The 22,302-nt window shown below is 40.4% G+C and overlaps 1 protein-coding gene across 1 annotated transcript; it reads left to right on the top strand.

The window, feature by feature from the left end:
• The first annotated feature begins 4,077 nt into the window (after positions 1-4,077).
• Positions 4,078-21,569, top strand: GYG2 (glycogenin 2). Its single transcript, XM_086609629.1, has 9 exons — positions 4,078-4,088; positions 11,783-11,924; positions 13,658-13,832; positions 14,475-14,637; positions 15,201-15,327; positions 16,247-16,469; positions 17,489-17,629; positions 19,353-19,463; positions 21,408-21,569. The coding sequence occupies exons 1-9, from the start codon at positions 4,082-4,084 to the stop codon at positions 21,567-21,569; spliced, it is 1,251 nt and encodes a 416-aa protein (XP_086465755.1). The 5' UTR covers positions 4,078-4,081.
• Positions 21,570-22,302: the final 733 nt, after the last annotated feature.

Here is a 22,302-nt window from a genome sequence, read left to right as displayed (position 1 = left end):
TTCTTCAATATATTTCTCTATTGTCTAGAATGTTTAAGGAAAACTTGAAGTTGTATACAGGATTAAAAATTTTAATGCCTTTACTTTGCATTTATGTCTGAATTTTAACAAAGAGAAAGGAGCTATAGATGGAAAATTCATTCTTAATTTTAAAATATAGCATGAAAATAATATGTACATTGACGAACTACTGCTTAGAAAGGAATAAAAATGAGAGGAACACATGCTGATTTTATTTATTTATTTATTTATTACTGACATGGTGTTTAGCTCTTCTAAGGAACTGAAATTTTACGTACATTTTGTTTCTCTTCTTGAAAATTTAGGTCCTGCTCTAGGAAGCCTTTAAAGGCATTAATCTAGTAGGTTTGTGGTTTTTTTAAGAAAAGTATTATTCATGATTTCTATAAAGGGAAAATAAGTACAAAGTTTTCAGGATCATTTAAAACGAATTTGTGACACTTTGTCCTATAAAATCTCTATCACACCAATCTATACATATGCAGAGGTATGACTGATATTTGCAGTTTTGTTTGCAAGGCTGTTTTATCCTTTTCTGTTGCTCCTGATCAACCTTGCTAACAAATGTCCTTATGTAGACAAACGTGTTCACAAAAACTAACACTCTTCCAGTCTCTCTGCCTTCATTCAGCTAACTAACTGAATCAAAATCCTAGCAAATGAATGAAATGCAGATGAAAACTGGCAAAACTAGTAGTTTACTGACATAATTCTGCAATACAGACATTTTAGCTAACTCTTTAAAGCATAGAGAAAATCCATGTGTTTTTATCTTCATTTTATATGTGAAGGATGCTTTTTCTTACTGAAATTCCATATAGATGGAGGTAAACATGATTTTGTGTTTATTAAATTGTTGAGAGAAAGACATAATCTGAAAAAGTACTGTTTTCATAAAATTAAATAGTATTCTATCTAAATTATATTTGAAAGGGATATATATCAGTTGCTGAGAAGATTACCATAATCTTTACTTTGATCCTGCAAGTAAGAAATCATATGATAATGTACATCAGTTTAAACAGAGAAACACCTCGACAAACACAAACGAGCGAGCACCTTTGTGGCTGGCACTTTCATATATATGAATTATAACATATTTTTAATATGGTTTTCAAGGACAGTTGATATTTCTTTAAAAAACTAATTTCCTATGTTAAAAGTTAAAATAGATTGATACATATTTTCCCAGGTAGACATAAGTTTTGATTAATTAAATATTAAAATGCTTTGCAGTTAACACTTCAGCAGTTTAACAATGAAAATATATATATTACTTAATTCTTTTGAAAATTTTCCACAAACATACACTGTGTTTTATTTAAGATGATCTGTGTTGTACTTGTTTTGTTTGTTACTTTCTGGAACATATGCTGGCTGATACCTTTTATGTACAACTTCAACTATGTCCTGCTAGGGAAGAGAAAGAATTGTTTCAAATTAAAGACATTAAGAAAAAAACCCCAAAAAACAATGGTTTCAGAATCTGTTTGGTTTTGGTTTTTTTAAGGGGCAGTGTCCAGAGAATGATCTATGTGCATTATTAAGATTTTTGGTTTTGAAATATTATTACAAATTATTTAAATTTGTTTATAGTTTTTTCAAAAGAATTTCTTACTCAGTTGAAATTGCTTATGTTAATATTATTAGCCAAAACCCAGATTTTATTATGGGCAATTTGAGGAAAAACTATGAACTGGAATTGGTAAACCCTGCCCCCCCAAATATTTAACCTTCTTTGGTCTAACATCAACATACAACCAATATACTTGTATGCAGGCACACTATTCAGTGTTAATTTTCCTTTTAACTAGGATGATGATGATGATAATAATAATTATTATATTATTATTATTAATAATTATTATTATCATTATTTCTGATAATTGGGGGTTGATGTAGGGAAGCTCCAACATATTTAAATCTGGAGGGGAAGGAAGGAATATAAACTGGCTGTTAGACCATCAGGACTCTAGTTTGTATTATTGGTTCTGACATGTAAAATCTATTCTATACTGTAAAAAAAGTTGCTGGTACACAAGTAAAACAGAAAATCATTTAAATTTAGGTAGTACTTTTATTACCAAGAAAATGCTTTTGTTGATTATAAAGTCTCCCAACTGAAATAGGTCTGCCATTAAAATCATCTGCAACAGCGAACTTGCTACTCGTAAGCATATTGTTTAGTTGGCCAGTCTATACAAGCACATGACGAACACTTTTCCTGAGAATTTTGTTTCCGTGGGATAAGTAAAGCTCAATTTCCTATGGATCAGTGCCCTTCCTTCCTTAAACCACCACTACTGGAGTAATGATGTTCCCTTCTGTGGTGGACCTTTAGAATACTCCCAGTGTGTGAGAGAACAAACGCTGCTATTTGGCATGGCAACATCCATCACTTGCAAATGGTTGGAAACAAAAGTTTAAATAGTTGAGTAGTACGTGCGTTTTCTTTGGTGGCACAGTGTCTTAGATCACTGTCCTGTGATAAGTTGTTCTTGATCTTCACAGAAAGTTTGGTGCAAAAGCGCTTGGGATGAACCTAAACTACCTTGCAGAGACATTGTGTGGCTGAATTACGTGTAACACAACCTGACAGCATGCTAAGTTACTGGGTGCAAAAGCACGAATACATGTGCATTTTTATATACATTTGTGAAACATACGCATATATCATTCTGAATAGCACAAGCTCTCTGAAAACATTTATTTATTTATCTGGGTGACAAGTAATCAGACTGCGTGCATCCGAAGGGGTTATGGTGGTTCCAGAGAAGTTACGGGGCCAGACTCCCTTAGCTCGCAGTGACTCCTGCATATCTGGGTTACCATAAGCCATGCTGAGTCATCGCACTCGCGCTCCAAGATCTTTTTTCCACACTTTTCAATCCTCGAGGACCACCAAAGGCGCCTGATGTTTTCCTCCGAGGGCTGCTCGGCGGAAGTCTCCCCCAGTTTCTCTTTCCTCCTCTCCGCTTCCGCACAGGAGTGTGCGTGGCGGGCAGGCTGTGTTGCCATCGAAGGCGCACGGTAGCCCACATTCCCCTCGTTTTGTCAGCCTGTCGCCGTGACCCTCCGGTCCCCGCAGGCCCGCAGCGTCCCCCCACCGGCGGCGGTGCCGGGCCGGGTCCGGGCGCTCCCGCTCCCGGCGCGGCGGGTACGCAGCCGCGGTGCAGGGCGCTCCCTCCCTCCCGGCCACAGGGCTCGCTCTTCGCTACGGGCCTGAGCCGCCGCGCAGTCCCGCAGCCGCCGGCTCCCCTCGCCCGGGAGCCTGGAAACACCGTCGGGGCGCGGGGGCGAGGGAGACCCTCTCCTTCCCAGGGCCGCCGGGCAGCGCGCAGGGGCCGCGCCGGGCGGGCGGCCCGAGAGGAAGCGACTGGGGGAAGGGATGTCTGGAGGTCCCGCTGAAACACATGGCCCCGGAGAGTAGCGCGCAGGAGACGGGACGGGAGGGAACAGACGGGAAGGGGAAGGGAGGCGAAACCCCCCCGCCCCCGCCACGACAGGAGGGCTTCTCGGGTCACCGCCGGGCGGGAGGGGTGGGTGGGCGCTGCCGCGCGGCGGCCAATGGCACCGGAGGGCCGCGCCACGCCGCGCCGGCAGGAGGTGCCGCGGAGCCGCCGCCGGGCGCGGGTGGGTCGGGCCGGCCCGGAGCAGCGAGCAGGTGCGGGGCCCGCGTCAGGTGGCGGCGGCCGCTGCCGGGGCCGAGCTCGGGCGCTGCCTCGCCTCGGGAGCGGGGCGCTAGCGGAGGAGCGCGTGGGGAAGGTGCGAGGGGGCGAGGGGAGGGCTGGCCCCCTCGCAGTAAAGCCAGCGCCGGGAACGGGGTGCGGCGTGGGTCGTGCCAACCCTCCCAAATGGTCTCTGCCGCTAATGCCGTTCCGCTGCTGCTGCGCAGGAGTCCCCGCGAATATAATTCAGCTGCGACTGCCTTCAGCAGAAAAGAGGCTAATCCCATTGAGCGATTTGCCGGGTGAGGCGGCGGCGGCTGCGGCGGCGGCGGGCGCCGTGGGGCAGTGCCCCTGTCCCTACCCCTGCCCGCCTGGCCCGCGCCTGCCGCACCATGTCCGGTGAGTACCGCGGCTCCGGCCGCCGCGCCCTGCTGAGGGGCTGCCGTCGCGTTCCGTAGCGCCCCGCGTCGGTGCTCAGCCGCCTCTCGGGGGCGGCGGGCGGCACGGGCGGCGGAGGCCGGTTTTCCCCCCGGTGGTTTCCCTCCTCGCACCTCCGTGTGGGCGAGGGTCTCTTTCTGTTTCGTTGTCAACAGAGCACTGCGCAGTGATTAGCGGTCTCGGGTTAGGATTTAAAACCATCTGGCTGGCGGGATGAAAGAGCTAAACTCATTACGAACCTTCTGCTCGTACATGTGGATGGCCTTCCTGGGCCTCTGCCCGCTTTCCTGCTGGATCTGTGGAGTGACGGGCTGGAGTGGGCTCCCTCAGGCTGAGGCAGGTTCAGAGAAACCTTCTTGTGTCCATTCTTACGTAGCAGTGGTATTGGTTGTATTCAGTTATCCGTAAAGCCATGAGGGACTGGTTTAGGGCTAATCACATGGGGTGGACGCAGGTGCTGTTTCATTTCTTGCATGTGCTCTCAAAATTGAGGAAAAAGTTGGGCAGCCCCCTGAAGCTGGGTTTGTTGAACCACTCGAAGAAGGTTTGCAGACATACCTTCCTTGGGTATTTGGCCTGGTGGCTCTTGAGTTTGAATTAATGCGTGTGGCACCTCAGCGCTGGAGGAAGATGCAGAAAGGGAGTCGGCAAATTAAAAGATTAAAGGATTGTGGGTTTGTTTGGTTTGTCTTGGGTTTTTTGAAAGGAAAGTGGAAAGACTGGAAACATCTAACAATGTATCAAGTCCTCTGTGATGTCTTTGGATTGCTTAAGCTATTATTACTATTTTTTTTCAAACTGGTCTGTTACTATTTGGGACTAGTTTTGGGTGCTATGCATTATGCATATTACATATTATAATATCATTGCATTTGATTTTTCATAAAGATCATTTTACTATCTGTTGAATAACAAAATTGCAGTGTCTTGAAGCGGAATGTAACTGCTCTTAACTGGAAGATACGTAGTAAAATCTACACAAATCAGAAACAGCCTTCTTTCTGTAGCCTTCGAAGCTAGTGGTTTTAATCCTGTCTACTAAAATTCAGTATTGTTTTAATAACGATAAGAAGCAGTCTAGTTTTGGCTCAGGCAGAACTCTGTTAGACCAAGAAAATATTGCATGCCCTCAAATGCCATTTTATATTCTGTTATAAAAAAGTCTGTGTAAAGGTGTTGGTTGTGTCATCATCAGTAATGTAAATGTTTCTACTGCTGGACTCAGCCCGAGGAAGCATGGGAATTGAAATTGCCAGCGGTCAGTTGTTTACTATGGCAAGAACTACCTCTTTGCTGCAAACTTGCGTAATAATTTCTGATGGTGGTCTGAAGATAAGTTATTGTCTGACATCATTATCCATTTTACCTACTTAAAATATTTCTTGGCTTCTTTTGAAGTTGCAGGTGTCAGCTGGAGCAGAGCTTTCTGTTCCAAGTGCTTCTGATACAATTGTGCTAGGTCAGAGAAGTGAGCAGCAGGCTTGCAGCTTGCTTGTCTTTGCAGTAGTCTAGCACATCTTTACTGGACGTGCTTCTGGTGGAAGATGCATAGGGACCTATGTGTGGGAGGGGGAGTAACAAAATGGTTGTTAGAAAACATGGTGCGAGTTGGGGCTGTGTTGTGCCACCGTTGCTCGGGATTTCAGGAGGGTGCTTTTGGCTCAGTGGGCACGGGTCCAGACTGCAGCCTGCCCGTCCTGCGGATTGTGTCTGAAGTAGAAGGGGGGGAGTGTGACAAAAGAACAATAGATGGTACAGAGGAGGAATTTAAGAAAGCAATGATACAGTGGTGGTTAGTATGAATGGCAGTACGTGCTGAGGACCTAACCAGCCTCTGGAAGCTTTTAGCCTGTTGATTATCTGCTCTCATTTTTATGCATAAAGGTGGCAATGCATTACTTAGAGTATGCTTGTAGGAAAGTTGTAGCATATGAGTCTCTGGTCTCCTGTTGCAATTTTGGAATTAAGAACTTGGCAAATTTGAGCTGTTACTCTAGGAGCTGCAGCTAGCGCACATTTATCCTTTCTCAGTCTATCAGAAGAAAGACCAAAATATGTTTAAAATCATAGAATCATAGAATGGTTAGGGTTGGAAGGGACCTTAAAGATCATCTAGTTCCAACCCCCCAGCCAAAAGCTATGTCTAGTGGATTATGGACACCCACCCCCCTTACTTAAACTTGTTTTGAAGCTGTCAGGTGCATGTGGTTCATTCCAGTGCTTGTTATTGTGAGTCACTCCTAATTCTCAGTGGGTACCTGCTTGTTTGTTCATTGCCCCTCTTTTTCCTTTGAACATCAAAGTGAACACCACCCTGTCTGGTTGCTGGTGTGGATTCTAAGTAAGGCTTTTAGCTGCCCTAGAAGTGTTTTTTCAGGTCTGTTGAAGAATTGCCTGAAAGGCAGTTGTTTGTCAGAGGTATTACTGCTATGAGTAAGTAGCATAAGAAGTTGGTAATCTTGGCTAAAAAAATCATAGCAAGTTTCACATAAAATCACCCTGACTGTAGTGATTCATATTACATTTGCTGTCCTTTCTGTGTTGCTATCTGTAGCTGCAGAGCAGGCTGCAATACAAATCACCAAGTTCTTAGCTTAAAAGTCCTTGGTTTGTTCTGAGAAACTGTTGTTAAGTATTAAAAACTGAGGAGCCACTGCTGATGATTTCTAAATTTGCATCTTCATATGCTCTGTGGTAATCCAGACAAGAGAAATGAGCAGATTTATAAATTCAAATGACATGTTTGTAATGTGATTCTAATCATACACTTACTTTTCTCATAATTCACTCAGTCAATGGTATTAGCTATAGGGTTCCACAGCTTGAAAACATTTGCTTGAAACTTAATACAGTTCACACTAGGTGTTTCCATGAAAAGTCCTATGTCATTTGGCTCAAAGAACTGAAAGTTATACATAAAGCTGCGCTTGACACTTAAAATTCATTGCAACTGGATTTTTTTTTTTAAACACTGCACCTTTGGCTTTTAAATTTAGAAGATCGAATCTTCTTTGCAGCTTAAAGTCAGTGAGGGAAACCCTGTGTACATTAGATTTAATGCAGCATTGTCCTTGATTTCAGTTAAATGGGAATTTTCGGGGTAAACAGTTTACATTCACAAGTCTATATGAAACCTGATCCTTAGTTTTAAGTTATAAAACATATATTTATAGGGACAGAGTTCCAAACACTGCTATAAATGAGGCAAGTCAAGTAACACTTCTTCCTTGAAAACACGGATTAGATGAAAGAACAAATAATGATAAAATCTTTTGATTTTAAACCCCTTACGATCCTTAATGGATTAGTGATGCCCCTGTATGATTCTAAATAGCTAGGACATGCTTCTCTCTTTGTAACAGAAATATTTCAATGTTGCATGGTTTCAGTCAATATTTAATTATCTATTTAATTATCTCTGTAATGATTCATGCTATTAAGAAGGCCATAATATGTATCCCACATCTGCTTCTCAAAAGAGATAATCGAGGTGTTTTTCTGCGTGTGGTATTAGCAAGAGTTTCTTGGAAGCTATATGTGTTTGGCAGTTTGCTTCCTTGTGCTTCTGACACCTTTAGCATGAGAGGTACAGGGCATGAAAGCGTATGTAGGATGTGGTAATTTGGCAAACCAACTTGCTGAACTTTTTGACCATAGAATCATAGAAGGGTTTGGGTTTGAAGGGACTGTAAAGATCATCTAATTCCACACCCCCTGCCATGGGCAGGGTCACTTTCCCTTAGGCCAGGTTGCTTATCCTCATCCAGCCTGGCCTTGAATACCTTCAGAGATGGGGCATCCACAACTTCTCTGGGAAATCTGTACCAGTGCTTCACCACCCTCAGAGTGAAGAATTCTTCTTTAGAACTAATCTATATCCACCCTCTTTCAGTTTAAAGCAATTGACCCTTGTCTTATCACTACACGCCCTTGTAAAAAGTCTCTCTCCAGGTTTCCTGTAGGCCCCCTTTAAGTACTGGAAGGCTGCTAGAAGGAGCCTTCTCTTCTTCAGGCTGAACAATCCTGACTGTCTCAGCCTGCGTTCAGAGGAGACATGATTGAGCCCTCAGATCATCTTTGTGCCTCCTCTGGACTTGCTCCAATAAGTCCATGTCCTTCTGTTGGGGCCTCAGAACTGAATGCAGTACTCCAGATGGGGTCTCATGAGACCAGAGTAAGGGGTCAGAATCCCCTCCCTTGACCTGCTGGCCACGCTTCTTTTGATGCAGCCCAGGATTACAGTTGGCTTTCTGGGCTGCAAGCACACATTGCCATCTGATGTTGACCTTCTCATCAACCAGCACCCCCAAGTCCTTCTCCTCAGGGCTACTCTCAATCCGTTCTCCACCCAGCCTGTACTTGTGTTTAGGATTGCCCTGATCCATGTGCAGGACCTTGCACTTGGCCTTGTTGAACTTCATGAGTTTTTCACGGGCCCACCTCTCAAGCCTGTTACGATCCCTGTGGATGGCATCCCTTCCCTCTAGTCTGGCAATCACACCACACAGCTTGATGTTGTCAGCAAATTTGCTGAGGGTGCACTTGATCCCACTGTCCATGTTGCCAACTCAGATGTTAAACAGTGTTGATCCCAATACCAGCCTCCAAGGAACGCCCCTCGTCACTGGCCTCCACTTGGACATCAAGCTGTTGGCTACAACTCTTTGAGTGCAACCATCCAGCCAATTCCTTATTCACCAAGTGATTCATCTGCCAAATCCATGTCTCTCCAATTTAGAGACAAGGATGTTGTGCAGTACAGTGCCAAATACTTTGGGGTAAGTCCAGGTAGATGATATCAGTTGCTCTTCCCTTATCCACCAATGCTGTAACCCCATCGTAGAAGGCTACCAAATTAGTCAGGTACGATTTGCCCTTAGTGAAGCCATGTTGGCTGTTACCAATCGCCTCCTTTTTTTTCATGTGCCTTAGCATAGTTGCCAGGAGGATCTGCTCCATGACCTTGCCAGTCACAGAGGTGAGACCTGACTGACTGGCCTGTAGTTCCCTGGGTCTTTCTTTTCTCCCTCTTTAAAAATGGGGGCTATGTTTCCCCTTTTCCAGTCGGTGGGAACTTCACTGGACTGCTACAGCTTCTGAAATATGTGACTTAGCAACTTCACCCAGCAGTTCCCTCAGGACCCACGGATGCATCTCATCAGGTCCCATGGACTTGTGCACCTCCAGGTTCCTTAGATGGTCTCGGACCTGATCTTCTACTACAGTGGGTGGTTCTTCATTGTCCCAGTCCCTGCCTTTGCCTTCTGTGACTTGGGCAGTGCAGCTGGAGTTCATGGCAGTGAAGACTGAGGGGGGAAAAAATATCATTGAATACCTCGGCCTTCTCCATATCTCAGGTAACCAGGTCTCCCGTTTCCTTCTGGACAGGGCCTACATTTTCCCTAATCCTCCTTTTATCACTGACATACCTATAGAAGTTTTTCTTGTTGCCCTTGATGTCCCTGGCCAGATTGAATTGTATTAGGGCTTTAGCTTTCCTAACCTGATCCCTGGCTGCTCGGACAATTTCTCTGTATTCCTCCCAGGCTGCCTGTCCTTGCTTCCACCCTCTGTAGGCTTCGTTTTTGTGTTTGATGAGTAACTTGTGTATTTTTAGATGTATTACTTATGTAAAGATTCAACTTCTGTAGCTAAAAGAATTTGCAAAAGTAATAAGAAGATTATGTGTTCAGTTTTGTGGTTGTTATTTAAATAGTATTTTAAGATTTAAACTCCCACTCATTTCACAGTTTGCTTTTTTGTATTAACTTACCTCCCACGTTTCTCCCAGTAGTTGTTTTATTACCTTTATTTGGCTAAAGATGCCTGTTGCCTAACACAAAAATGCTTTTCTTTGCTGAGTCTTTGTGTCTTTTGAGAATAATTTTATTGCTAAAGTAGCCTTCAGTGGTTGTTTGTTTTGGTTTGTTTTGTTTTTTTGTGTATGCTTATATTTTTTCATTTAACCTTTTGGAAAATTGAAGTAGGAGCAGTTCACTTGCACAACTGTCCTTTTAAACTTCTCAGTGCAAGCAGCTCCTTATTCATTGTTTTCTGTAACACCTATAACATGCTCAAACCGTTTGAATAATGGGAGATTTGAAAGCTCCTTTTTTCATTTGTTGCTTCTGGAACTGTAATTAAAAATGTTATTAGATGTCGCTTATCTGAAGGACCTGCAAGCTATTTTAAGTTTGGATGGATGATTCATTTTTTTTTGCCCAAGTTTAACACTACTGGGATTCTCCTGAGGTGCAGGGATCTGTTGCGATATCGGCAAAAGTGAAGTGTCTGTGCTTGATTCCAGTTCAGGTCTGGCTGGAGATGAGTGGGAGGTAGGGCAAAAAGCAGGGAAGAAGAGAGCACCCCAGTAGGTCTGTCCTTTGCTCTGGATTTGGAGGACAAGAAAAATGAAAATACTAATTACCTGAGAGCTTGTCACTGGCACCAACCATGCCTCATTGCATACCTTGATATTGGTTTAGAGTTTTGAACTTGTTCAATTTGGCAGCTGAGGCAGCCATGAGGTCATTTGTTGAGTTCTCTGCAACTAGTCCTGTGAGATTCTTTCCTAGTGTCTCTCTCAGAGCCTGGAAACTGTATGACAGGGTGTTTTTGTTGTTGTTTTAATTTATTTAACATAATTGCTTGTCCCTTAAGATGATGGTCATTTTAAACAAGTAGTTCAACACAAGTATTTATTGAAGCTCTGTAGAGCTCAGTGGAATTCCCCTCATCTGTGTGACTCACTCATCTTTTTCTGGTGAATTTTGCAGCCTTGAAAGCTGAGGTCTTCCTTCTGCTCTGAGGATGCTGTTCACCTTGCAGAACCGTAGGTTCTGTCTCTCTGTAAGAGAACCCCGATAACAGTGGTTCTGTCAGAGGGCAGAGCTGAAGAAGCAGCCCCTGGTGTTACTGCCTCAGGCCTGGCATCTCTACAAAACACACCATGTCTACTGTTGTGCAAGGAGTGTACCTTGCTTTCTTTTCTATTGTAACTTTTTCCCCATTGACAGTGAGAAACATTTCTAATTTTCTTGGAGTTAATTGAGGTAGGGACCCTTAGCTTCTGGGAGGTGTACCCACCAGTAGCAATTTCTCTGCATTTGTTCAGCCAGCATGAGTTATTCCCATACAAAGAGGACAGAGCAAAAAAGAATGCCTGTTAGGTTGATTCAGTGAGGTCATGGAAAGAAGTACATTTCTGGCTAGTACTTAACATTCTGGTTTTTTCCTTAGTTTTTGGCACTGTATAAACAGGAACACTTTCCTTATTGTATTATATTATGTTAGTTAAATGTAAAATGTAAATGTTTACAGGTCGGCTTTTTTTGATTGACGTTCTGTTTAGGCAATAAGACTTGGGGAATTATTTGTTTAAGGTTAGTCTAAAAACTTCATACCTGTTATTATGTAAATCAGGCAAACAAAACCCAACAAAATTCAGAAACATACATTGTGCAGTCTTGTTCACTTGTTTTTGTATTCAGCTATGTCTTCTGGGGGAGTTTGGGGAAAAAAAAGAGCTTATCACAGAAACAGCAGGTTGTTATAAGCTGCAGCCTGTTGGTTAGCTGGAGGAGGGAGATTGTAGGAACTGCCAAAAGAGCTTATGTCAAAGCTGTGAAGTGACTCTTCTGAATATTTGCTTACAGTAACGGATCAAGCCTTTGTGACCCTTGCTACCAATGATGTGTACTGTCAAGGCGCTCTGGTTCTCGGACAGTCATTGAGGAACCATAGGACATCTAGAAAACTGGTAGTACTAATTACACCAGAGGTTTCCAGTGGCATGAGGTAAGGATTCATGTATTTTTAGAGGTTGATAATATGGAAGCATAAACAACAGTATAAAAAATTTTAATAGTGTGGATTTCACAGTATTGCTTCTAGAAGTTCCCTCTTGGCTAGCGATTTCTGAGATGAGTCCCAAATAACATCCGTAATAAGATCATAAGCCTAATAAGAATTGCCTTGCAAAAAGTAGAACTTGTGGCTGCAAGTTGTCTTAAGCCCGTAATTAGGAACATAAGCTGAAAGTTTAGGAATTAAGGTTTTAGTGTTTTGCTTTTGAGCCAAAATAAAGGCACTACTGTTCCCCCTTCCTCCTGCAAGTGTTTCTCTTTTAGAAAGAGCAAGATATGTAACCATCTGTGACATCAGAATTCTCCAAAAACCTTAGGGGCTCAGTTTCAGATGACTAATCTTAAAATATTGGTGCACAGCTGTCATAAAGAGAAATTAATTTATTTTTGCCTTTTTTTTTTTGCCAATCACTTTCCAATTTGGATTGCGATTCTATAGGCACTACAGAATTGCATGTACAGAAATCTCATTAGATCTGCTGAACTCCATCCCTGTTATTTGGAGGACTGTCTTGCTTATTAAAAGGAACATGACATGCCACAGCTGCTTAAACTCTTAGTTCTGCTATGGCTTAGGAAATGTGCAAGCTCCCACTTTCTGTATGCCATGTGAAAGTATTTGCACTGTACCTGGCTCAAGAAACACATTTTCCAATTTTTTTGCTGTGATTAGATGTACAGAAATCTGTTCTTACAGGTTTTTTAAAGTATGGATTTTGTCAGAACACTGTAACCTTCCTGAGGGAATACTGTATACATTTGACACTTAAGTAGATACTAAGTCCATCAGTTTTTTCATCCCCGTTCAGTGGGGCGCAAAACCTTTATAATATATTTTTTGATCAAGGATAGGGTTTTAAAAAAGTGCATCACTGAAATATGCTTCTAAAAATCTATACCCACTCTTAATTCTTTCCCAGCTAACTCCTGTCCCTTGAAGATCAGTCAAGCAAAAGCTAATGACTCTGAAATCTAGATAATCAGCACAGGCTTTACTTTTTGTGTTTATATGACATCCAGGACTTTTGTAGTTAATAGTGTAATGTAAATAAATAAGCTATATTAAGACTTTTTTTGTTGTATCTTGAAGGAAAATTACCTACTTTGGTATCACTTATAAAATCCTTATGATATATATGCACAGAAAAAAGTTATCTTCCTTAAAGTCTCATTTAAGCTGATTTGTAGTAGTGAGCAAGTATTTATTGCCTGGTTTTAAAAGGTGAAGTTTTGAAGCTGCTTTTACTTGGGCATAAAAGGTGCAAATGACTGCACTGACAGCGCATGCCACATCCTGTGCAATGCACAGGGAACACAGTACAGTGCTGGTCTTCAGAGACAATTGTGCAGGAAGAAACCTGCTTTAATTTCTGTTAGTGGTTCTATAGGAGATTAAGAAACTAAAATAAGGATTGGTTTCTCTTCTATACAGCACCTATTGCTTTTGAGATGTGCTGGCCCTGTAGTGGAAGAGGTGATGGTTTACGGCCCGATAGCTGCCACTTCAGCAGACTTTCACTTTTCACTTTTGGCTTCTCATTCTAACCAATCAGTCTAGCCTTTGTTTTGTCATAAAAAATGTTGCACTTCTGTTTTCATGCCAGAAGAGAACTCTGATGAATCTCTCTAAATTCCCTTCTTTCTCTCCACTTCTTACTTTGGTAGGTCTGTCCTCCACAGCGTGTTTGATGAAGTAATTGAGGTGGATGCACTTGACAGTGCTGACTCAGACCGTTTGGCTCTGATGCAGAGGCCAGAACTGGGTATAACCTTCACTAAGCTTCGCTGTTGGACTCTTACTCAGTATAGCAAATGTGTCTTCATGGATGCAGACACTTTGGTGAGCAGAGTGGGAGCCATGGAAATGTTTGTGTCTGTTTTAAAGAGCTACTCTGAATGTGGAGTGCTTCCTTGTCAGGCAGTCTACTGGCCTATGAAGTGACCAGATTTGCTGGTGGTCAAAAGGTTGCAGAAGCTCCAGCTGGCATGTTTTGGCAACGTTCACCATTTTGCTGGCTGCACAGAAATAAATCCCGTTTTGAGAGTCGCCTCAGGAATGTCCTCTAAAGTGATCATAAATACACTCTATGCAAACAGGCTTCTGACAGATGTTTAAAACAGATCTCTGTCAAATACTTTCATTTGGACTGATTCTGGTCAGGAAGGCAGGCCAGTTTTAAAAGGGAGGCATGGTAGGTTACAATATTTAAAAGGACCTTCTAGAGGGTCTCTGAGGCTCATAATTTCTCAGGGTTTATGCTTTTATCAGAGAAATCATGGAGAACCACAAATAATGTTACCTTGCTATGTTAAAAATAGAGGTTCTTACCCCTAACATATTTTGCATTGCCACTCCTTTTATGCCCTGCAAGCTATATACTTGGCCAAACTAGCAATTTACTCTGTTGGTACTGACTTAGCTACTCATGTTCTAGAAAAACATGTGCTCTGACAACTTTTCTTTTTTCCTACTGTCTCTAAGGTGCTTTGCAATGTTGATGAATTGTTTGATCGAGAAGAACTTTCAGCAGCTCCTGATTCTGGCTGGCCTGACTGCTTTAACAGTGGTGTATTTGTGTTCCGACCTTCTTTGAAAACTTACAACCTACTGCTCCGGTTTGCTGCTGAGCATGGCAGCTTTGATGGTAAGGGGCAAGGCACAAGGGATGAAGTGCAAGACATTAGATTCCTTCTCTGTAAGCTATTTTTCCATAGCTTCTATGCTATCTGGCAGAATGGAGGAAGGCAGGAGTTCTCTGGGCATTACGTTATTCTGCCCCACAAAAATTGAAGGTGGAGACCTTTGCCTCTTACACTGTATTTAAGAGCTATTGACTTATTGTGGACTCTGTTTCCAGAAAAGGGCAATGAAGAGACGTTGTGCCTGAGTCTTGCTCAGTAAGTTTTAATTTTGCTGTCTGGTTTAGGAGAGAGACATACAGACGATCTTCAGTCTTCTGCTCTGAGGGAAACCAAAACCCTTTCCTACTCCCTTCTTCATATATTACAATAGGACTCCATTTACAATGAACTTGCATCGAAGTGGATCAGGTATTATTCGCTTGTACCTGCTCGTGTGGCCATATTGTCAAGTCTAAGTTGCAGTCCCATGAACACACCAGTCTCACTCCCATCCTTGGATGTGAAATTCTGATGTAAACTTGAGTCTGCACGTAATTATGGTAATGCTATTTTATGTATTCTTTAGGGGGTGATCAAGGCTTGTTGAATAGCTTCTTCAGCAACTGGGCAACGGCAGATATTGGGAAACATTTACCTTTCCTTTATAACTTAAGCAGCAGTGCTGTATACACCTATGTTCCTGCTTTCAATCAGTAAGTAATAACACTTCTGACTGTAAACTCCTGTAGTTTGTTAACAAACATTCTGCCATAAGAGAGAAAAATAATGGCATATTCTGTTGATTATAAAGTACAGTATTCACAAATGATATTATGTAAAAATCATGTAGTAGAAGCTCCAATGCAATTTGAATGTCTTGCATCTAGACACAGAAGGAGTCCCAGAGTTGGCTAGACTGTCATATGTTGTTTCAGAGAAGCTTTTCTCATATTCGAAAAGATATATATTACTTTAGCATTAAGTTCTGATAGCTTTAATTTGGAAGCTGTTCCCTTCTTTTCCCATCAGTTCTATAGGAAACAGTTGGGTGGTGGTGTTTTTTTTTTTTTTAAAACCATTTCTTAGGTTCTTCCATGAAACAAAATTTGTGCTAGTAATTATGTGATTTCAGACAATGCAGTCAGAGAGACTTTTCTGGCAGAAGGCAAGTTGAATTTAGGGTGTCATGAGTTACTCTTTGTACCAGTTGTACAAAACACTCTTACTGGAAGGTGAACTTAGTAATTTTTTGTTTGGGATTGGTAATAACCACTTTTGTTGATTCGATATTTGAAGTGGTATTTATTTGCTGGTGAACAGAGTATGCGGGAGGACTGGAAATGGTACTGCATGAGCCTGTCAGTTTCCTTCATGAACTTTTCTACTAGAACCAGCAACTGGAAGCAAATGGCAATCCAGCCTTCTGTATGCCAAATGAGATATCTTCAAGTATCTAATAAGATAGAAAAAAATATTAATATATATACTTATGTTGAATGTGTTGCAGTTGCAAAATGTCAAAATTATCTCACCAGTGAGAGTAAGCATATTTCTTTAACAGTTTATGTAGGTTAAAAATAAAAAACAATAATAATAAAAAAGTGTATAAACCTGTATGTTTAATCTCTACAGTTTTGGTAGAGATGCCAAAGTTGTTCACTTCTTGGGAGCAACAAAGCCCTGGAACTACAAATACAACCCTCAAACCAAGAATGTTATACAGGATAGTACCACCTCTGGATCTTTTCATCAGATGTCATTTTTTGCCCTCTGGTGGAATATATACAGTGCCAGTATATTGCCTTTGTTAGAAAAACTTCAAAAGATGGAAGAATCAGAATCTGAGGAGTGCAAGGTAACTAATAAAGAGCTAGTGGGAATATGCTGGAATCACAACAAAAATTCAGAAAATTCTGTATTTACTTGAGTAAGAAATTACAAGGAAAAACACAGTATCTGTTGGCTGGTAGTAGCAGTGATTGCTTCCAGAAGCATAAAAACTATCAGTTTTGGAAGGACTTTTGGTACTACTGGTGTTCTAAAGATTTCTCCCAGCCCCCTTCTTAATTGATGAAGTGTTTGAATGGGAGTGTATGTGTATAGATTCTGCAAATTAAACACAACGTATGATACAAATTAGCCAGAGGGTCATAGCAAATAAATCAGAGTTTCAAAGACAGTATTAATGACATTGAAGATGTTACATACGGTACTCATATCTCATCAAGCATTTACTGAGCTCTTTAAGTGTCTTTTTTTTTTTCCTTTAAAGGAAATGCAGCAATGTATGGTTTCCATGAATAGAATAAAAAAAAAAAATCTATTGGAGACCAGCAGCACAAAGTAATGAGTAGGAGAAGTAAGATTTTTAACATTTTTTTAAAAAAATAAGAAAATATTTCTGTATGCATAAAAGTGGTCTACATTGTCATGTCTGGATACAAAATTAAGCTATTACCATCATTGAACTAATCGCATAGTCCCATAAGATCAGCTGGACAAAGCCCCAGAGAGGAATTTTGATTGTCAACCTCATGGCTAATTGGGAAGCAGGGGAAGGAATGGGTAGTTTTTGATCTCATACTTTAACATGTTTTAATTTTTAAGAAATTGTGCAGTAAATAAATATTTCAGCTGCAGTGATATGAAGGTGAAAATACCTGTTAGATTTACTTCCTGATGATGCTGGCATACTCATGACTGTAACAATCTAAATTGCAACATGTTCTGAATCTGAGACCACAAACCTTTTTGAATTTATTAACTTATTCCTTTAATGCTGAAATCCCTGTAGGGAAGTGAAGCTGTTGTAAATAAGGTATTAATTTCCTGCAAAATTGTATTGCAGTGGTAAGATATTCTTGTTTCTATTAGCATACTTTCAATGGAGTTGAAATTACACTGAAAAAGATCAGTCCTTATGTGGCCAATTCACTGCAAATGCCTACGCTTCCAGAGCAGACATACGAAGTGTATCCCACAGCGTGTTCACCTGAGGAACTCGCAGTCAAAGCTGTAAGTATGTTGTATATTACTAAATGCAGTAACAAAGCAAAATGGTATACTACAATGAGATATTTTATTTATGCTTCTGATCTGGGAGATTATGTCTTCTTCAGTTTAGCTGTAGCTGTTGAATTTTCTTGCTAGCATCAGGAACAGTCTAAAGAGTATTTACTTTCTTTAGTCTTTAGTCAGGCATGCATGATGTGTCTGGAGGTTGAAAGAGTTTTCGTTGAATTTAATGAAGAGATTGCTTATTGAAAGTTGTTAGGTACTTTAAAAAGTGTAATATAAAAAAATTCTGTTACCACAGTAATCTTTTGAATATTAATACTCTTGTGAATGAGTATATTTAAAACTACAAACCTTTCTATGACTCCTCTTTAGAAATTACTGGTTTTTTTCCAGAAGGGTTGACTCAGAAAATTGTTCCTCAAATTTCAGTGATTTGGACAACACGGCGTGTCTTAAGAGTCTGCTGATGAACACAGCAGAGGTCTTGGTTCTTTTGTCACTGTCCTTGTATTTGGATGTTTCTGTTGCACGGTCTCCCCTTATTTTAGGCAGGAATTAAGTTGGGCATAATAGCGCAATGTTTCTGCAGGAGTAAGTCATTATGTGCTGTATGATAAACTATGCTACAGCAAGGTACTATTGAGAGAAAATAAAATTAATAATCTAATGTCATCTGCTATTGTAACATGTGGAGTACCATCTAGTAAGATGAAGACAGTTTTTATTATGTTCAGTGCTTTATCCCTTTAGACTGTAGTTACTCCATAAAGTAAAACCATAGTCTTCCTTCCTTTCTTTTCTACCCTGAGTGTGGAAGACTGAAGGAAAATTGCAGACCTTCCAGGTCTGTAACTTAACATATGCTTTGCAAATGATTTACTCTTATCTTGTGTGCCTCATGCATCTGACTCCATTGGAAATGCTCAAATCAAATCGTGACATATTTTCAAGATGCTTGTTTAGGGTAAAAAAAATCATAATGTTCACTTAAAGTAATGTGATTCAAACTTAAATTTCTTTTATTTTTCAGTTACAGTACAGTAGGATAGGTCTATAAGAAGATGATGTTAATTAGAAATGAATAGCCTGATTCTCTTACTTTGGAACACTATCATTCCAATTTTTGTTGCTTAGCTTCAGTAGCCTTGTGGGATTGTTTTAGTTTTGGTGGAAGAGACTTCCAAATTGTGCCTCTCTACTCATTTATATTTTGATACCTGGCAAAGGCAAATATTTGGGGCAGTATTTCTGTGCAATCTATTTTACCTCTGTTTTGGAACACATTGTTCTGTTCTCATTCTAAACATACAAAAGCTCATTAGTTATAGAGCAAGTTATTATCCTAAAATAAGATTTTTCTCATTGAAGTTTGGCCTCATGAAAGTTAAACATCTGCTGTAAGGTAGCTTTCCAGGCTGTTTCGGTAGTTGTTGAAGAATGACAGTCACTCTTGGACCTATTTTAGGATGAGATGAGCTGCCCTCTGGAGGTACTTATCCTAGATTGATTATAGTAGGAGCTTAGATTCAATGCCATTTTGATAGCTAAAGCTGGGTGAGATGAATTTTGTCCTTGGTGATAATGCGTTCCATTCCTTTTCCTCCCATCCACTGCTTTCCTTTACCTCAAGACTGAAATCTATTTATATTGTATGAATTCTCATGATAAAGAAACTATGAAAAAGTATTGTCCTAATAAAACCTCAGTGACTGTATTTTAGCAACCTGTACATGAAGTTGAACAAAGTGATTCTAACGTCCACCTCTCTGAGCCTGACAGACCTTCAGAACAACTTGTATTTCATCCTGCGTTTCAGGAAACCTCAGAAATGGTACATGTAGCTTTCTGTGTTGTACATCTATTCATAATTGCATGCATGTCTTTGCCAACATAATTTTGGGAAATCTCAAATAGTTATTATGCAATGTGCAAATGAATTCTTTAATCTTTTAGCTATGTAGTTCCTTAACTGCTTCCAATACTGGGATATGATCTGCTTCTAGTTTTCTTTTAAAAACTTCTAGTTTTTAAATGTATATTTTCCTGTGCAAACCCCCAAGTAATAAATGCATGGTGTTAATTTTAGCTCTCCAATACTAATACAAGCAAAGCTGTTAGTTTGGTTTGGGTGGGTTTTGGTGGGTTTTTTTGGGCTGTTTTAGATTTGTTTGGGTTTTTTACCTGCTGAAGTGATGTTTCCAAGCAAGCAGAAAATGAATGTACAGTGAGTCGATCACGGAGCCTAAGCTACTAGGCTTTCCTTTGTGATCTTGCCCTGTGTTGATCTGTGGGCAGTGTGACAGCAGTGCCAGACTTGGTGTTGATGGGGATGACAGGGTGTCAAGGACTTGTATATTCTAAGTTACACAACACAGCTATTTTCCTGAGGCCTTTTATATGATTGTGAAGCACCATGGTGAAATACTTTAAGACTGAAGAACAAAACTGTAGGTCAAAGTGTACTTCCTGTGCTACCAGGAGTGTTTGGGGCTAAAATTCTTCATTTCTAAAACATGATGATTCCTGTCTTCTTGTTAATGACATCCAAAGCTCTTGCTAAGACTTGCCAATGGTAAAGAAAGGAATCTTCATGCATTACTGCAGTTTTGTATACAAAGCCTGAAAATTAAATACCAAGTATTGTTGCATATTTGCAAATATAGGGAGTGAGCATGCTCTTTGGAGTGTTTATTCATGTTTAGATTCATGTGGAGAGTGAGACCCAGGTGGGGATACATATGGAAGGATGCAGTTGCCTAAGCATACAGTGTCATGTTGGCTGTTTGAAATACCTCACCTGGTCTGCAGTTGCGGGTCTTGTGTAAGTCCTGTGCCTTATCTGCCCCGAATCGGCAGATGTAATGGATATTCCAGGGCATTTAGGCAGTTTAAGACACTGATTCCTGCCCATTAAGTTCTACTCAGAAACATTTTTATATCAAATTTGAAGGCTTCACTGGAAGGCTATTCTGGTTGCTTTCAATTTTGTGTATAACAGGAGATGATTTGTTTGCCTCAAAGCCTCTTGGAGTAGTACTGAAAACAGGTTTTCAGTTGCTGCCTTGATTAGTCCTTGTTATATTTCAGCTTTATTACTCGTAATAATTGTTGCGATGTTCCAGTGTTACTGGCTTTGATCAATCACAGACACGTTTTTTCTTTTATGCGATTGAAATTATCACTAATAATGTGTCTTGCATTTGTGCACCTATAATAATTTGATCTTGAACCAAGATTCACAATTTTGGACTGTCATTCAGAATGAACTAGTTATCAGTATAATGAATAGTGTCATCTTTTGAATTATTTTGTATGGGTAATGTGTCTCACATCTGCTAGATAATACTGATCTCACTGGAGATCAGATAAAAGAAATGACCAAAAATTCTGGGAACTTACGTTCACATGAAAGCCTATCAAAGACCAAATTTGCACAGATACATGGTTACACTTTATTGTAGGAGATGTTCTACTCTAAGCAGACCGTGTTTGTAATATTCTCATTGTGTTGTTGCTGAGTATGCCAAGGTCTGAGTTAAGACAAGGCAAACGTTTGGTATGTTCCAAGATTTTATTATGTTCTAAGACAATTAGTGAAAGCATGGGAAAATGAGATCACATTATCAAAACAAGAATGAATGCTTGAGTACTGTTTGGTTTATTGTTTTAACTGGGACTGTACAAAGCAGAAGTTTGACATTAAGGTTTAACTTCACAGCACTGAAATGAGAACAACCAAATGACTGTTTTCGCACTGTTCTGCTTCTTCCCACAGAATGAGGTCGCACATTCTGTTGCAGAGCTGTCTATTCACTTCAAACCAGAAGAACCAAGTCCAGAAGAAGAACGGAGAAAATGGGAGGAAGGGCGTATAGACTATATGGGGAAAGATGCTTTTGAACATATCAAAAAGAAACTGGATGCATTTTTACGTTAAGATGGAGTGTACTGTAATTGCCATCATGAACTATGTTTCTTCTATAAATGAAATTCTTGACTACTTGTCTGTCTTCATAGTTTATTTGACACCAAAGTTAGATAGATATGGATCCTCATTTATTTTGGGGGAAGATTAACAGATACAGACTCTTGTTTTCTAACTGTTAAGTGTGCCTCATGTTTATTGTTACATGTGTCTTGTCTTCATTGTTCTCCCATAGTGCCTTCTGAAGTATAATGAAAAAGTTTGAACTCTCATATTTATCAGTCTTCCCTGTTCCTTCCGGTAGTGTTCTGCTGTGAGTATGAAACATGTTGGAAGTTGAGATTATTTCACAAATTGAGATCATTCCAAAAATACTTTTGTAAGATGCTATAAAATTATTTAAATGAAAACCTCGTTCTTGAAACCAAGTTAACACTTTCAAGAGCAACCACAGTGTAAACTTCAATACGAGAAAAAATTAGGAGATTAAATCCTGACCTCACAGGAGTCTGCAACAAAACTTTCAAATTTAAGTATATTTAAGATTAGAGGAAGTTCAGGCTTTGTTTGTGAGCGCTAGTGGATGTTCTCGCTATCTATAGGAAGCTGTTCAGTCTCATCAGCAGTGTGATGAAGAATGGTGTAAAACTTTTAAGATAGACTGATAACGTACACTAACCTTTTATATTGTTGCTATAGGATACTGTTGTTTTTTTAAATATTGTTAGCTTTACTTGCATATTCG

Source organism: Tauraco erythrolophus, chromosome 1 (assembly GCF_009769465.1).
Source record: "Tauraco erythrolophus isolate bTauEry1 chromosome 1, bTauEry1.pri, whole genome shotgun sequence".
Taxonomy (NCBI): Eukaryota; Metazoa; Chordata; class Aves; order Musophagiformes; family Musophagidae; genus Tauraco; species Tauraco erythrolophus.
Note: the sequence above shows the minus strand (reverse complement) of the source record. Positions and strands in the feature narration are given on the sequence as shown.

Bases quoted from the DNA above. Each gene is read 5' to 3' on its own strand.
- GYG2 (XM_086609629.1), top strand. The intron at 15,328-16,246 runs GTAAGTAATAAC...TAATCTCTACAG, and splicing joins TATGTTCCTGCTTTCAATCA to TTTTGGTAGAGATGCCAAAG. The intron at 19,464-21,407 runs GTACATGTAGCT...TTCTTCCCACAG, and splicing joins TTCAGGAAACCTCAGAAATG to AATGAGGTCGCACATTCTGT.